Genomic DNA, 17,876 nt, shown 5'->3' with positions numbered 1-17,876 from the left:
CTTTTCTTGTTGGTTGCGGAAGGCTTAACGAGAATGGTGAAGATGGCTTCTCAAGTATGTGACTTCAAAGGTTTCCGGTTGGATGATCATAATCATTTTGAGATTCTCTAATTTGCCGATGACACGATCTTGATTGGAGAGGACTCTTGGGATAATCTTTGGACTTCTAAGGCCATTCTTAGAGGTTTCGAGCTTGTTTCCGGTTTAAGGGTGAATTTGAATAAGAGTAGGCTTTTTGGGGTCAATCTTCTCCCGGAATTTGTTCAAGCCAGAGCATCTTTTCTTAATTGTAAGATTGGCTCGGCGGCTTTTGTGTTTCTCGCTATTCCGGTAGGTTCTAATCCTAGAAGATGCGACATGTGGAGACCGCTTGTTTCAAGACTTCGTAGGAGAATTGGAAGTTGGCATAATAGACAACTTTCCATTGGCGGGAGGTGTAGCAACCTGCCCTAAAAATTAAATGTTTTAGAGTCGTCACCTATTCTACCAGGGCGAATAGGAAACCCTACGAAGTTAAGAGTATCTGGGTAAGATTATTATATTCAGGTCGAGGGAAGGTGTTAGGCACCCTCAACCCTTTCCTAAGGTTTGCACTATAGGGTTAACAATCATGGCTAACATAAAGAAAGGTGACAGAAAGTTAATAGGGTAAATGGCAAAAATTATCAAAGTTAAAGGTTTATGATTCAAAAAATAAAATTGGGAGAAAATGAGATTTATGGGGGAGGGGACTCGCCTTGTTGCCAAGTGCCTACGTACCTCCTTATGGAGGATCAGAGTCTACGTAGTTCGGGAAAGGGTTGTACGCCTTTAGGATTAGAATTTGATTTGATATGATTTGAAGGCTTTGAATGGCCTACCGTAGTTTTGAATAAGGATGAAAATCCGTAGTTTTATTTGAAGTGTTTTGAATGTCTTAGATTTGGGAAGTGTTTTAGGATTGGGCGTACAACCCTGATTTTAATTTGTTACCATTAGTTACGATAATCAATAGGTTTGATTACCACGGCTAACGGATTGAAGGGAGGATTGCTAACCACTATAATCGATAGATTCGATTACCACGAATAGCAAATGTGCGTATTTTAAATTATTATTAATTTATTGTTATCCCTCATAATCAATAGGTTTGATTACAAATAATAACGAATTTTGATGAAGAGGAAATGCTAATCATCGTAACCAATAGATTTGGTTAAAACCATTTAGCAAAAATAATATGTATTTTTATTTTAACTTAATGATTAAATAATGGATTATAGAGTATTACCCATCGCGACCAATAGGTTTAGTCGAAACGAATAATAAATTAATTCCCTAATATTTTGGCCAAATGGCCAGTGGGATTGGGCAAACCCTAATGCATTGATAACCTATCTAGGGTTTTTGTGATTTATAATTAAAATTAAATTAAATCGAATAATCAGGTATTCGGGAAAAAGTCCTAATATTACTTATATCCTAATAATATAACAATCCTAATTTAATAAATAAAAGAAAATTATCATATTAAAATTAATCAAGATTAATTGTATAAATAATTATTAAATAGAACCTAGGAAGCAATCCTGTGTGGTGTATTGATGAGCTCCTATGGTGGTCCTGCATCTTCGTGCGTGTTAGATCTGGATCTGGCATGATCCTATGGCTTCAGCGTGAGGGAGTAATGTAACTGGGGTGAGCGCGTGTATACCGGATCTACGAACAAGCAGAGAAGAAAAATATTTTGTAAGATCCTGGGATCGAACCCAGGTCTTATTAGACACAATACACTCCTCCAACCAACCTTGCTATCACATTTTTGTTGTCAGTCAAACCAAATAAATACAATAAATAAAATAAACACATTAACCAATAGAGAAAGTCAAACGTGAATCCATAGACTGTTGACTGTCCAATAAAGAGTGGAGAGAGGAATATGACTTGTTGACCAGCGAATGGGGAAACGCGCGCGTGCCAGGAGTGGGACCCCTCCACTGTTCATCGTCCCTACCAAAGCATTGTTGGAGAATCCGCTTGGATTACCTGCGGATCTTGTTGCGAACATTTCCGCAGCAAAGCCTTCAATCTCAAATCTGCCATAAAAACGTTAAACAGAAAAAACTAAACACCCAGATCTACAAAATGGACCTCCACGAATTCAATGAAGGGGTTATTTCGGTCTGAAACCTCTCGCATGGACGAAAACGAAAGCTCAAGGATTCTATGCCCTAACAATGGCACTCCGCGATCTGGGTACTACAACTCACATACAACACGTCAAACTTGTTCCAAATAATGTCATGAACATGAATATATACGTATGAATCATTTAAATTGCATAAATTATTAGTTTTGGGTTTTTAGAACATATGCAAACCAATGTGAATTCAAGGGAGCGATCAAGGACGCTTCAAGCTTCATGAACCATGTAGTTGACCTCCTGGGATATTCAAGAGTTGAATAAGATCAATACTTGGCTTGGGACGTGGCTGTTTTTTTAGAAAATTGTGAACCCTAATTTCTTCAATATTTGGTTCTTTGGAAGCCCTAGTTTCTGATCCAATTTTTCGTCCCCCCTCTCTTGTGGTGTGCTAACAATATATATATATATATATATATATATATATATATATATATATATATATATATATATATATATATATATATATATATATATATATATATATATATGATTGCATTAGGGTTGTGAGAATAGAATAAAATCATGCCCTTGAATAAAAAACAAATTTGATTGAAAATTTTATATTAAAACTTTCTACTTTGGTTCAATCTTGTATCCTTCTCTTCCCAATCCCAAATGTCACGAAATTTGATCAATATTATGATTATTGGATGATTGGATTTGATTGGCAATTGAATCTTTGATTAAAACTTATTTATTTCATATTTATATAATTTATTAATGTATAAATGAATGAAAATTCAAATAAATAAAAATAAATATAATAAAAATAAAATAAAAGGTTTAAGAACCCTTTTATGGGTCATGGACACGTTTAGAGTGCAAATCTTAGGCCCATTAGTTCAAAAACCAAGTTTTGGTCAATTAGGGTTTCATGCTTCTCTTGAAAATTGCTCAACTTCTAAGCCTTGTATCTCCTTCAATATTTTTCATATGATCATGTTCTAGGACTTTTTGGAAAGCTCAAAGAGTCCTTTAAAACCTCCTTTTGGTTTCACCTCAATTGGAGCTTCCATGCTCAAGTTATGAGCTTTGACCCGAAAGGTGTTTCTTGTTGACTTTTTGGAGGACCTATATCTTTTGCACCATATTTCTCAAATGAAGCATTTCTGGCCTTGGCTTGTGAGAGACAAAGTTGTAGAGAATCCAATTTCCTTCAAAATAGGCTTTGAGTGAAAAATTTCTGATAAAGTATGAGAGAGTTATGCCCAGTCAAAGTTGAGTTGACTTTTCCTATAAAAAACCCTAATTTGAACTTTTGAAATTTGTTCATTTCTGAGTTTTTATTAATGAATCATGATCAATATTTGATCAAATGATGGATATAACTTCACATACTTGATGTTGACCAGAAATCTCGAAGTTTGACTGTATTTTGACTATAGTTGACTTTTAGGTCAACATAGTCGATTATTAATCATCTAAGCCATTGAGTGAGCAATCCTTGGAATACAAGCTTGACTTTTGACATGGAGGTGCCTTGAGGCATATGAGATACCTTGAGATCCATTTGGGGCCTCAGAGATTCAAAATCCTTTGATGCAATGCAAGCCCTAATTTTGAATAGGAGAGTGTGACTTGAGAAAAACCTTTGAACCTTGAGTTATTGGAGATGAAATGAGGAACCTTTGATTGAATATGGGAGGGCAAATTTTGGGGTATGACAGCTGCCCCTGTTCAATCTTCTTAAACCTGAAGAATCAGATAGGCACGTCTGCCTATCGTGGTCTAAAGGTAGAAGATGATTGAACACTGAAATGCCCTGAAATTTGCTTGTGTTGGGAAAGAGGTCCGTGGGAAATGGGCTTTAAAGATACCATCCAAGGTAAATACCCCTCTTTTTCTTGGATGTGAAGCGGATGCTTTTGCGAGGAACCACTGTGTCTTGGTTGAAGCAAGGCCTAAAAAGGCAACCTGAATTTTATGCAATGTTATGATGCATGTGATGTATGATGCAGTGAGCTTCTCAAAATAAATGAGAGCGGTGTATGTATATGCATTATGTATGAATGAGGTATGTTAATTGAATAATGCATGATTTCTAGTTATGTTAGTTAAAGTTAGTAACTTTGGAAAAGAAAAGAAAAAAAAACAGAACCTTGTTTGTAATTGATGAAATTTTGAAGAAGATCACTGCCGAGGGACTAACGTGATAAACCCAATTGGAGAACTGTTTGAGAAACCTTGTGATTAGGGAAAATAAATCCCTATTTGCAAAGAGGCGTAGCTTTATATCACTTCCAGGGGACTAACGTGGTACTAATCAGCGGGATAATTTGAAGGAGATCACTGCCAAGGGACTAATGTGATATTACATAACTCATTACTGCCCAGGGACTAACGCAATAAGTCGTAGTCGTGTATCATTTCCAGGGGACTAACATGATAGAAATAGATCTTGGTTACTGCCAGGGGACTAACGTACCAAAGAGGCGTAGCTTCATATCACCGCTAGGGGGCTAACGTGATAAGACATAACTCATTACTGCTCGGGGACTAACGTAATAAGTCGTAGTTGTGTATCATTTCCAGGGGACTAACATGATATTACATAGATCTTGGTTACTGCCAGGGGACTAACGTACCAAAGAGACGTAGCTTCATATCACCGCCAGTGGACTAACGTGATAAGACATAACTCATTACTGCTCGGGGACTAACATAATAAGTCGTAGTTGTGTATCATTGCCAGGGACTAACATGATAGACATAGATCTTGGTTACTGCCAGGGGACTAACGTACCAAAGAGACGTAGCTTCATATCACCGCCGGGGGACTAACGTGATAAGACATAACTCATTATTGCTCGGGGACTAACGTAATAAGTCGTAGTTGGGAAACAAGTTTGTGGTAAAGACCACTTTCTTGTCATCAATTTTGGAATAGCAGTTGGGAAACAAGTTATGTGATAAAGACCACTTCCTTGTCATCAGTTTTGGAATAGCAGTTGGGAAACAAGTTTTGTGGTAAAAACCACTTCCTTGTCATCAATTTTGGAATAGCAGTTGGGAAACATCACTTGTTTGGAGACTCACGACTCGAGGGTCGGAGAAAATAGCATGTCAAATGTTTTACGACTCGCGGGTCGGAGACAATAGCATGTCAAATGTTTTACGAATCGCGGGTCGGAAAACAAACCTATTACAACACGAGGGTTGAAAACTCACGACTCGGGGGTCGGAAACAAACCTATCACAACACGGGGGTTGGAAACTGGGCTTTTGTAGTATATGAATGCGCTAGATGATATGTATATGCTAATGCGTATGTATATGTTTTATGAGTGAAATAAATAGCAAGGTTGATATCATTGGTAAGGTCACCGGAAAGCAGGTGGACAATGTGGCTTAGCACCAGAGTAATGACTTGGATGTTTTGATGTATGGGATAATGCTTATGCTCATGCATATGTTGGTTGATGTAATGAGTGGAACGAAATAATGTTTTATATAAGACTACCTGAAAAGGTTTCTGGAATGGATATGAACATCTGTCCTAAAGAAGACTACCTGAAAAGGTTCTGAGCGAAGGATAAGGAATGTCTTAAAGAAGACTGCCTGGAAAGGCTGAAAGATATGTCTTAAAAAAAACTACCTACAAAGGTTCTTGGAAAGGATAATGGATGTCTTAGAAAAAGGCCACCTAAAAAGGTTCTTAGAATGTTTTAAAGAAGATTACCTAGAGAGGTTCCTGAAAAGGATGACAAATTGTCTTAAAGAAGACTACCTGAAAAGGTACTTAGAAAAAGAATGTCTTGGAGAAGACTACCCTAAAAGGTACTTAGAAAAAGAATGTCTTGAAGAAGACTACCTAAAAGGGTTCTTGGAAATGACGATGATTGTCTTAAAGAAGACTACCTAGAAATGTTCTTAGAATGTCTTAAAGAAGACTACCTAAAAATGTATGGTGTAATGTATAAACCAATGTATGTAATGCATGATTTATATGTATTTGCATGATGCTCCAATGATAGGTTGTCGATAACCAAAGCATATATAGCCTGCTAATGTCGGATGATTGTTGGATGCTAGCGTGATTTTCAAATACTTGCTTTTGAATTTTGAAGATTGTAGTTAGGAGAAATATTGGTTCGAGGTTGTAAAGTACGAAGACGCCTTTTCCTTTTGTTGTGCGTCTTATGGATTCGATATCCATTGCCCCAATATTTTCGTGGGAAAAGATGCTTATGATCTCCAAGTCATGAGGGGAGTGCCCCGGGGAATGACCTTGTCACATGCTTCGATGTTTAGATTGAAGGGTATGCCCTTGATTTCCAGGATATGGAGGGCTATCCATAATGTTCTATCCTTTTTGAATTTATCCTATGTTTGACATGCCCCTGATTGAGATTGCTTCGAGATGTGACCCAAGTCGATTGGACCTTAGGAAGAATGCCCCTAGTAAATAGGATCTTTGATCGTATGCCCCTGTAATCCTTGAGATTTTGCCCCTGTTTAGGAAAACCTTTTGGACGTGGTTTCCCCATTCAAGAGTCTTTATCAGAGATGATTGCCTTTGGTTAAACCAAATTCGAGACCTCCTTGAGTGCTAAGTGTTTGTTCGTAGATGACATTGTACCCTTTGAGAAGTAACTCCAATGTGTATGCAGGTTTTGAAATCGAAGACCGTTATGAATTAGGATTGGATGATTGGAAATGAATGTTTGAAAGAGCGTAGTGGTTAGAAATAGTTTTAACAAACTTAGAAGTCAGTATAACAAAATCCTGCTTAATATGCTTTCGTAGTTAACCTTGCCTCAATTAGGGCTTTTAAATGTTGTAACATGGCCTGGTTCATGTTTTAAGAAACAATGGATATAAGGCTCAAAATTTATTTGACCCACCCTTTCTCCTTGATGTACTCCAAATCCTAAAATTTGTTTAATCCAATGAATGTGCTTTGTATGTAAGAGAATCGTTTCAGTCTTGATGTCGAGCGGAAGCATTAGTAGAGATCCAAGCATTGATGATGATGTTGTAAAGATCCAAGCATTGGTGAGAAGCTTCGATGATTTAGCAGTCACAAGATTGTACTTTGTATTTTGCTTTTGTTTTGTTTTTATCCCTTATTTTTGCATGAACCAATTCCTTTGAATTTGATCCATCGGGATGCCCTAATTTTTGCCTAAATCACTTTTGTTTTCTTTCATGGAATTTTCCATTTTGACTTAGCGGACGCCTTCTTCCCTTTTTTTGAATACTCCTTTGGAAATATTGATCCTTGGATATTGAATATTGTGACTGCCATGTTGAAGTTGATTTGTAAGCTTTGATATGTCCTCGATCTTGAATGATGTATTGAGGAAGAGGATATTATGAATGTTATTTCCATTGCTTCCTCAATCTTGGACGAATGCGAGGAAGAAGATATGCTTGAACCTTTGCTTTGCTTGATCCTTATGTTTGGATTGAATGATTCTCTTGACAACCAACATACATCATTGAATTAATCGAAATCTACCCTGCCCCTGGTTGAAATCAAGGTTTATTTGAAAAGTAGAAACAAACTCCAACTCCTGGCTCGAGGGGGTAACGAGGGATTAACATCCTTATATCTCCACTGTTTGGGAATTGAAACAATGCCTGTACATCGTCGGTTCGGTCTTACCTTGAAAGCATATGTTTAGCGAGACTTAGTTATTTGTGTTCGTCATTCTCCCTCAAGTTTGTTAATAATTGAGAGTGATAATTTGAAATGGAAGGTCGTAGTAATGCAAGAGAGAAGAGAAAGAATTGATTTCAAAACATGCATGATTATTTTATTGAATTAATATTCGAAAGGTACAACGTTTTACACCAAATAACATCTTATGATCGTAGGAGTTACAACTTGAAATGATAAACCTATTGATCCTAGGGGCAATCTCCTTTGTGAATTTGTTGACCTTGTTTTACTCCTTAATTCCTAGACTTGTAGAAGTAAAGGGTAATCTCGATTTCTCCTTGGGCACGTCAAACCTGTCGAGAATAAATTGTTAGCGGTGGGTTTTCGTCGTATCGGAACTTCATGAGTTTCCTTTGACTGAACCTCTTTTGCTTCTTCTAAGGATAGTATCACACCATTCGCAGTCTTCGGAGTTCGTAGATTGATGAAGAAGACTTATGACCCTTTTGCCCTTTGGTGGGGAGTTAACATATGTCGCCTTCCCTCCATCGTAGTTATGCATCTTTGTTCAGGACACTGCCCCAGTCGGACTAATCCCGGCCCCCAAGTTATCATAGAGTGTCCTTATAAATTTGATGTGTTCTAAGATGAACCCCTTTATGGCTAGATATCCCTTGAGTGTATCTATGAGGGAACTTCGTTGTTGAACTGATCCTTGCTCGACGATAATCTTGGCATAATCTTATTGCGAAAAGGCGTGGACATGCGGAAGGCATGGTGAAAGGCATTCCTTTTTCATTTGTATGACTGAGCTCATAACTAATTTATCTTCCTCTATCCATAGTTTATAATCCTCTTTATTTATCTGAGAGTTTCGGGAAACCGGCTAGCATGGTAAGTATGGATGCGGGCGAAGATAGAAATGCAAATGTATGAATGCATAAAAATGCAAATGCGTGCGTATGCAAAAGACTCCTTCATTTTTTTTTGTTATTACTCCTTGTATGTAATGCAATGTGGACGTGCGATAGATATAATCCTAAGGATAGCCTATGCGGATTTAGGGATGACATTAGACTCTAATGAAATAATTTGCGAGCTAGATATTATGACACGTTAATGGGAATCCCTTAGATTAAGGGGTGCGCGGAAAGTAGCAGTTGATGACCATTCAGGACAGTCACCAAGTCTCATGACCTTCGAGAGGTCGTTCGACGTGTACTTACAAAGTTGTCCCTCGTGGGAAGGTTCTCTATATGGAACGCAACCTATCTAAGGACGATATTGGACGGGGAGAAATCCCTATAGGCTAGGGATGAAACATGTATAGATGGAAATCCAAAACCCTACAAGTTAGAGGGTGCGCGGGAATAAACACGGAGTGACCGTTCAGGACAGTCATTAAATCTCATGGCCATCGAGAGGCCAATCGACGTGCACTAATACATATGTCCTTCGCGAGGAGGATGTAACACCCCTTTTATACCCCAAAATAATTAAGCATATAATCAGAGAATAAGCATGCATATAATAAAAGGGCGTCACATCGATGTTTTCAAAAACTAAAAGCCTTTAAAAACCGACAGCATTTACTTACAATATATGATACACCTGGTCATTTCAAATAACACTTCTCAATTAATCATATTTTATCCAGAATATGCATTCACAGCGGAAACTGCTAAATACTCATGTGTTTCATAAAATGATTCATGTCCCATACCATGATCAAGTCTCAATAATCATATCAACATAAATTAAAATATAATTCAGAATATTTGGCTTGAAAGCCTCTCAAACAACAAGTAGCCAAATAACAAGTTCTCAAGTCATAAACATAATACATAACCAAATAGAAACATGAGTTTAACACAACTAATCTACCCAGTGTTACATGACCAGAGCATCGACTCACTACTTAATTACCAAGCAACTCAGAAGAAACTCCGAGTCAGATCACACGCCAGCTACTAATCGTCAAGCCTGCATGTCGCCAAACGAGGGCAACATTAAAACAGAAGGGTGAGAATACGAACCATTATGAAGAAAGTATAATAAGATACAATGGTTAAATCAACAATTATAGGAAGACATTACACCTTGCCTAATCATGTAAATTAATACTAATCAATATAATCACATACTTTAAACGTACAACAAGTATAAGCGTATAATATCTCAATACTATATTCTCATTTATGCACATAGCCATAATTATCACATATTCTCGCATTTAACCAATTACGCATTCAAACGTCACCCATTCTCCATTGTCAATTAATACAAATATCACCACAACACCAAGTGTACATAATCAATTACCAAATCCATACACATAGCATTATAACATCAATGAACATAATCAATTGTCCACTCGTACACTTATCACAAAACATAATGCACATAATCAATTATCACAATCATGCACATATCACGACAACATGATGCACATAATAAACTATCACATAACTCTAATGTGACTCAATGAAACATGTGACACTATGCATGTGGTACCAATGTGAAATTCTAAGTTTCACCGGCCTCCGATTCATATCTCTAGAATCTAAGCCACACTTCCGATCCGGACAAGACCAAAGTCCACCAATTGTAAACATATAGTTTACGGCTTCCGATTCACTCTAGAATCCAAGCCCGCTTGTGTTTCAAAGCAAATCCACCTATGTTTCAAGGCACACTATGATATGAATGTATGTACAATATCACAAATATATGCAATTAAGATCATCTCTACCATCTTAATTTTCCGCATATCACAATAATTCAACTCTATGAATTATCCACCAATTATACTCAACATTCACAACACACAGACATCATATATAAGAGGCCAATCAATCAATTACGATTCACACAATCCAATTAACACTAGTAATTATACTATCTCATGTTAATTCTCATTTTTGTCAGTTATACATGAACACACACTTTCAACATCAAGCATTTAATCATTAATTTAATGCTAACCAACTAACCACAGAGAATCAATACTAGCACAACATCATGGCATATACATATATTATTCTCAACATACATATTCAATTCAAAACACAATTACGGACGAATCCTCAAAATACCGTAATTTACCGACAAACCGAATAATTGATCCAACTTCAAGTATATTCCAATCAATTAAACTCATTGCAATTAATTTAACTATTAATCATCAATTAATATCACCTACTACCAACAAAACTATTTTTATTAAAAAGAATGTAACACTTGCTTTCTAACGCTTCAAACGGTACTCAAAACGGATTCACGGTTTGAAAGTTATGAATTTGTAAAGTTTCAACAAAAATGTAAACACCGACATCATAAACTGACAACTCTAAACATATCAGAGTTACACAAAATAATTAAAAGTATGACTCTTAATAACTCAAAACAACTCTCACAATTTTGTTCACGACTCTAACAATTCTATTGACAACTCTATTAACAACTCTAACCAAATTCAACTATAAATAAATCTATAACTTAGATTTAACTCTAAACTAAAATCAAACTTAAAATTCCTCTTAAGTATCATTAAATTATAAGAAGAAAAGTTATTAGAAATTGATAATATAGCAATACTGAGTCACTTATTTTACTGTCTAGACTGGAATTATTTACAAAAGTGTTTTTTTGTTTAAAGAATTTTATCCCTCTTATTATATAACTAAAACAATGTCATAATTTAATAATCTCCTAAAACTATCTACTGATAGCCATGTGCAATTAGTGATAGAATTTCTATCTACCACATGACATCCACATATAATGATAAAAAAAAGTGTCCCAACAAGAACCTCCATATAATAATCTAACCATATCTTATTTTCAACAATTAGCATATAGGTAATAAACCATCAGAGCATTAGTTCATAGCCTTATTGCAACCAGCCCCACTCACATAAAATCTACGTATTTTCCAGTTCATAGCAGTATAAGTTTCATCATAGCCACTTACTTAATTTGTTCCCATTCGCCTACAGAAGGCACCTCTGTGTACTCTCGGTTCAATGAATTATAAGGTTAGAATTTAAACATCTCTCTCATGTTATTAAATTCAACTACAAGCAACCATCATATATAGACTAAACATGAACAGAACAATTGACAATTTGAATAAAGAATTATCAAATCCATAGACTAGATAAATTCAACTTTTCTAAATTCATTATCCTACGATTTAACAGAACAATATAAATATCATAAAAATGACGCTAAGTATTTGTATTACATATCATTATTTCAATTTCACCAAATATCTCAATTACTAACATCAAAACATATATCTAACATCAATTTTAAGGATTCTCAACAAAACCTAACATGTCAAAAACCTAAACATTGGAGAACAAAAATTCCTAAATCATGTTAATCTACCCATTGACCCAATCATACTAACACATAATAATAAGGATTCTCCCCCTTACCTCTTGAATTTCTTCAAACCCTAACTTCCACCTTATTCCTCTTTTGCTCCCCTTCCCCTCTTTCTCTACTCTTGCCAAAGAACAAATGAAATGATTTTTCTATTTTCTAAACCCATTACTATCTTTATTCTTATTGGGCTTAACCCAACTAATCTCACATTCTAACTAATTAGGCCCAATTGATGAAATAGAGTAGTTCAAATAAATATTATGCTCCAACAAATAATATTATTACCCTTAATAATATTTTCTGATTAATCCAATTAAATCCGACTTTATCTCAATTAAATAAAAATCCAATAATAATATTATTTCTAATATTATTTCTCTACATATTCCACTTTATTAATTCTTTGATTAACCGAATAAATTCCAATTTCACTTAATAATCCGAACACGTTTCTCAATAACACCGACGATCCAATTAATTATCAAACTTCGTCCAAATTAAGTAAATAAATCCTTATTTAATTTAATTAGTCAGTTAATTAAATTCGGGCTGTTACAGAGGACGCGTAGTTATAGAAATACAAGGATATAAAAGGAAAGTCCCTACAGGCTAGGGAGTGAGTAGATGCAGGCGCAGGGTGACTGTTCATGACAATCACTAGGTCTCATGGCCATCGGGAGGCCAATTGATGTGCGTAAACGAAGATGTCCTTCGTGGGAAGGACACGTAGTTTGTAAAAATACAAGGATATAAAAATAAAATCCCTACAGGCTAAGGAATGCATAGATGGTGATGTCGTTCGTGGGAAAGACGTGGTCTTAGAAATTAGAGTCCCTATAGGCTAGGGACCATGTAGGGATACCTGCAAAATTGAAACACATAGATATTCGAAGTATATAAATTGGAAACATATAATAAGCACAGAAGCACAAAAGTCCTAGGTTCATAGGTTCGGCATGACGGCTTAGGGAGGCTACCCTTCCCATTGGTATGTTCTAAACAAGGGTCTCATGGGGTCGTTCGTAGCCTCCGAGACTTTTTGTCTCTTTGGATTTTAGAACAACTCATTTTATCCAATGAGGTTCGAATTTTTGGGGTAGGTTCTCGGAGAGATCAGCTAAATATCCAGTCCTGCCCTCAACAAAGTCAAGCCTCGTTTTGGACATTTCCGAATATTCAACCCACTCCGAGTGGAGTTATCAATGAGACTCGTAGGCGATTCAAGTCCCCCCCTGATCTCAAGGATAACTCCCACACTTAGGTTTTAACAACAATATAATATACCCAACAGTATAAACAACAGCAATTATATTAACAACAATAAAAATAAATAAGCAAATATTTATTTAAATTACAGTAAAAATAAATAAATAAAATTATTGTAAATAGATAAAGATGTAGATAAATAAATAAATGAATTTAAATTTGAATATTAAAAAACTAACCTCAAAGTCCAGCTGCTTATAATAAAAAATACAGTAACAGCAAATATTTAAATAGACTGGTATTTATTTACACTAATGCAAACAGCTGAAATTATAAATAAATAAATAAATAAAATAAAATTTTAAATATTTAAAGGAACTAACCTCACAATCCAGCTGCTTGTAAAAAAAATACAGTAAAACAGCAAGTATTTAAATAAACTGGTATTTATTTACACTGATGTAAACAGTTGAAATTATAAATAAATAAATAAAATAAAAATTTAAATATTTATAAAAAATAAATAAACCCTAAATTGGCGAGTTAGCCAAACCCTACAAAATTTGCCAAAACCTAAATGTTTCGCCAAAACCTAAACCCTATCAAAGCTAGGAGCATAATAATTCACATTATAGTAAATCCCCAGCAGAGTCGCCAGCTGTAGCAACCTGCCCTAAAAATTAAATATTTTAGAGTCGCCACCTATTCTACCAGGGCGAATAGGAAACCCTACGAAGTTAAGAGTATCTAGGTAAGATTATTATATTCAGGTCGAGGGAAGGTGTTAGGCACCCCCAACCCTTTCCTAAGGTTTGCACTATAGGGTTAACAATCATGGCTAACATAAAGAAAGGTGACAGAAAGTTAATAGGGTAAATGGAAAAAATTATCAAAGTTAAAGGTTTATGACTCAAAAAATAAAATTGGGAGAAAATGAGATTTATGGGGGAGGGGACTCGCCTTGTTGCCAAGTGCCTACGTACCTCCTTATGGAGGATCAGAGTCTACGTAGTTCGGGAAAGGGTTGTACGCCTTTAGGATTAGAATTTGATTTGATATGATTTGAAGGCTTTGAATGGCCTACCGTAGTTTTGAATAAGGATGAAAATCCGTAGTTTTATTTGAAGTGTTTTGAATGTCTTAGATTTGGGAAGTGTTTTAGGATTGGGCGTACAACCCTGATTTAAATTTGTTACCATTAGTTACGATAATCAATAGGTTTGATTACCACGGCTAACTGATTGAAGGGAGGATTGCTAACCACTATAATCGATAGATTCGATTACCACGAATAGCAAATGTGCGTATTTTAAATTATTATTAATTTATTGTTATCCCTCATAATCAATAGGTTTGATTACAAATAAGGGTTAAATAGTGTTCACCCCCCTGCCAAATTAGCGAGATTCGGTTTTCCCCCTTATTAAAAAAAATTTAGCCTTTGCCCCTTAACAAATAAAGATTCTCCAGAGGGAAACCTTAATGAGGGAGATTCCATCAGAAATGCCTACGTGTAATGGATCTTCTGGCTTATGTGGCATGGTTGTGACACGGTGGCAATGTCTCCTCTATAATTTGGGATTTAGGGTTCACGATGTCATCTCTTTCTGATTTTCTTCCATTGTTGCTCCTTCAATTTCTTCGGTTTCAACGTGGGTGGGTTTATTCCCAAATTTAAGGGTTACGCAATCTCTTCTTCGTGATTCCAGTTGCTTCATCCTCTCTTCGTGATTCCAGTTGCTTCATCCTCTCTTCGTTCATACTCTCACCTGTGGAAATGGAAACCAGTAAAAGTATCGGTAGCTGCAGTTCCTACACCTCCAACGTGAATTTGAAGATCCCCACATGTGGATGCAGTCGTCCCATGAAGATGTGGGTAGCCAAGACGTCCAAGAATCGCGGACGGAAATTCTGGAAGTGCAAGAATGCAGGAGTAAGGTTTTAGTTATTTCATTTTTTTGTTAAATGGGTTTACTGAACATTGAATAAGATTGTTGTTTTGTAATTGTTGCAGATGGAGAATAGTTGTGATTTTTTTATTTGGGATGACGAAATCAGCAGTTCGGAACATTTATGCAAGGATTGTGAATTGGCAAATATGAAGGTTAAGTTGATGGAAGGAATTCTGGAAAAAACCAAATTGAAGCAGGCTGTTTTGAAGAGAAGCATTTCCCATCTGAAAGTGGCATTGTTCATGTCTTGGTTTTTGTTTGGTGTAATGTACACATATATGTAATGAAATGAATTCATATTTGAGACAAAAGATGTAACCTACAGTTATATGCAATGTAATGTGTTTTGGTTGTTCAATTAATGTGATTTAGTATGATTCATTAAATTCTTATAATTTGTTGAAAAATTTGGTTGATAATGTAGCATAAAATTACTTAACAGACAAAATGGATAACATAATCAATTGTACCAACATTGTACCAACATACAAAATGGATAACATAAAATTACTTAACCATTGTACCAACATTGTACCAAAATACATTATCATTGTACCATAAAAAAAGCACATAATCAAAATATTGAAGTTCACTAGCATTATACATAACTAGGACTTATACATAATCATGACTTAATAGTTCTTCTTCAATTTCTTCTTCCCACGCCTTGACTCATCATTGTTCTCTTCATCAGTCACTGATAATGGTTCTTCAGAGCTAGCACCTGGGCCAGTTATTGGTTTTTTAAACCAGAACAACTTCTGTCTTTCATTTGTCCTCCTCTTGATTGGCTTGGTAGGTGACATCTTTTTCTTACCTCTCCTTTGTGAGGTTCCATCCACAGCAGAGCATTGGGTAGAGTTAAACTCTGGCAGGCTTGAGATCACATCATCAGTGATGTCTCCAAAAAAATCAGTCTGATGTGTCTCAGTTTGAACTCCATCTGTTGCAGCAGTTTGGACTCCATCTGTTGCAGCAGTTTGGGCTACATCAGTTGCACCAGATTCAGCTTCATGAGTTGCAGCAGTTTGAACTCCATCTGTTGCAGCAGTTTGGGCTACATCAGTTGCACCAGATTCAGCTTCATGAGTTGCAGCAGTTTGAGCATCCAACTTAACTTTTTTCTACATGAATGAAGAACAACATTTGTTAATTTCATATACAGGTTGAAAAAACATTTTGAGTTGTGATAGGGACTAGACATACCTTTCTTTTAAGTGCATTGGGATTCTGAGTTGTGCTTTTGCAAGTTTGAGCATTGTGACCAAATTTGTCACAAATGGTGCACCTATAAGACACACCTGGTAATCTCCTTCTTCTAGCACCTTCTTCTCCACACTCCCTAATCCTTAATTTCTTAGGCCTTCCAGGACCTCTCTTGTACATGGGGGGCATTATTGGATCAGCTTCTACCTCAGGCCACATTTCTTCACCATTTATTGGACTTATAGCAAAACTATAACATATGGCATACTTGTCCCTATGATAGCAACTGTCTACAAAATCTTCTGGATTCTGTTGTCTGAAAGATAGAGCAGCAATAGCATGTCTACAAGGGATGCCAACTAGCTCCCAGAAATTACAAGTACAACTTCTCTTAGCAATGTCAACTACAAACTTCTGACCATTATATGAATGATTCACCTCAAAGGTCTCTTCCATTGCCCAAGTGGGCAACCAGTGCCCACTTAGCATGACTTCTTTATCAAGCCTCTTCCTAGGTATTGGCATTACTTTATGAGGCCATTTTTTTAGTTTGGCTGATGAGGCAGAACATCTATTCATCAAGTACAGCCTAATCCACTCACACATGGTCAAAATAGGTTTGTCTCTTACACTTAAAATTGTAGCATTAAATGATTCAGATATGTTATTCATTAGTACATCACATTTAGGGTAAAAGGAAAAAGCATGCTTACACCATGATTTTGGAGGAACACCCATTAACCATGTCCAGGCATCAAGATCTATCAACTTTAATTCGTTCATCTTTTGTAACCAGCCTTGGTAGTAAGTGGCTTTTGCAGCCTCCATCATTAGATCTCTAATGAGTGCACCCCCTCCAAATTTTTTCTTGAAATTGGCATATAGATGCCTTAAACAAACCCTGTGCTCAATTCTTTCAAACATCTCTTCAAAGACTGCAACAAGACCCTGCAAGTTGAATTACATTAGTAACACACAACAATAACTATAGAGGTTGACAAAAGTCTCATGAAAACATACCTTTTGTTGGTCTGATATGAACACATATCTGTTGCTCTGGCCCACATCATTCATCAACAACTCCAAGAACCATTTCCAGCTTTCTTTTGTTTCTGTCTCCACAACCCCAAAAGCAAGTGGAAAATACTGATCATTAGGGTCTCTCCCTACAGCAATTAGCAACTGACCACCATACTTTGTTTTAAGATGGCAGCCATCCACTCCCACAAAGGGCCTACATCCATTAATGAAACCCTTTTTACATCCCTCAAAGTAGAAATAGAAGCAACCAAATCTTGGTGGGATTGTTGGATTTGGCCTTTCAACAGTT

General features: G+C 36.1%; 1 protein-coding gene and 1 long non-coding RNA gene across 2 annotated transcripts; both read right to left on the bottom strand.

Annotated features, from left to right (window-relative positions):
- Positions 1-9,523: 9,523 nt before the first annotated feature.
- On the bottom strand, positions 9,524-12,306 carry LOC131604114 (uncharacterized). The gene is made up of 2 exons (XR_009284618.1): positions 12,233-12,306; positions 9,524-9,773 (listed from the first exon to the last, which is right to left on the bottom strand). It is a non-coding gene; the product is annotated as an uncharacterized LOC131604114 (long non-coding RNA).
- A 3,599-nt stretch (positions 12,307-15,905) lies between these two features.
- Positions 15,906-17,470, bottom strand: LOC131604107 (uncharacterized). The gene is made up of 2 exons (XM_058876599.1): positions 16,547-17,470; positions 15,906-16,464 (listed from the first exon to the last, which is right to left on the bottom strand). The coding sequence occupies exons 1-2, from the start codon at positions 17,468-17,470 to the stop codon at positions 15,973-15,975; spliced, it is 1,416 nt and encodes a 471-aa protein (XP_058732582.1). The 3' UTR covers positions 15,906-15,972.
- Between the last annotated feature and the right edge of the window lie 406 nt (positions 17,471-17,876).

This window comes from Vicia villosa, linkage group LG1 (genome assembly GCF_029867415.1).
Source record: "Vicia villosa cultivar HV-30 ecotype Madison, WI linkage group LG1, Vvil1.0, whole genome shotgun sequence".
NCBI classification, from domain to species: Eukaryota; Viridiplantae; Streptophyta; class Magnoliopsida; order Fabales; family Fabaceae; genus Vicia; species Vicia villosa.
Note: the sequence above shows the minus strand (reverse complement) of the source record. Positions and strands in the feature narration are given on the sequence as shown.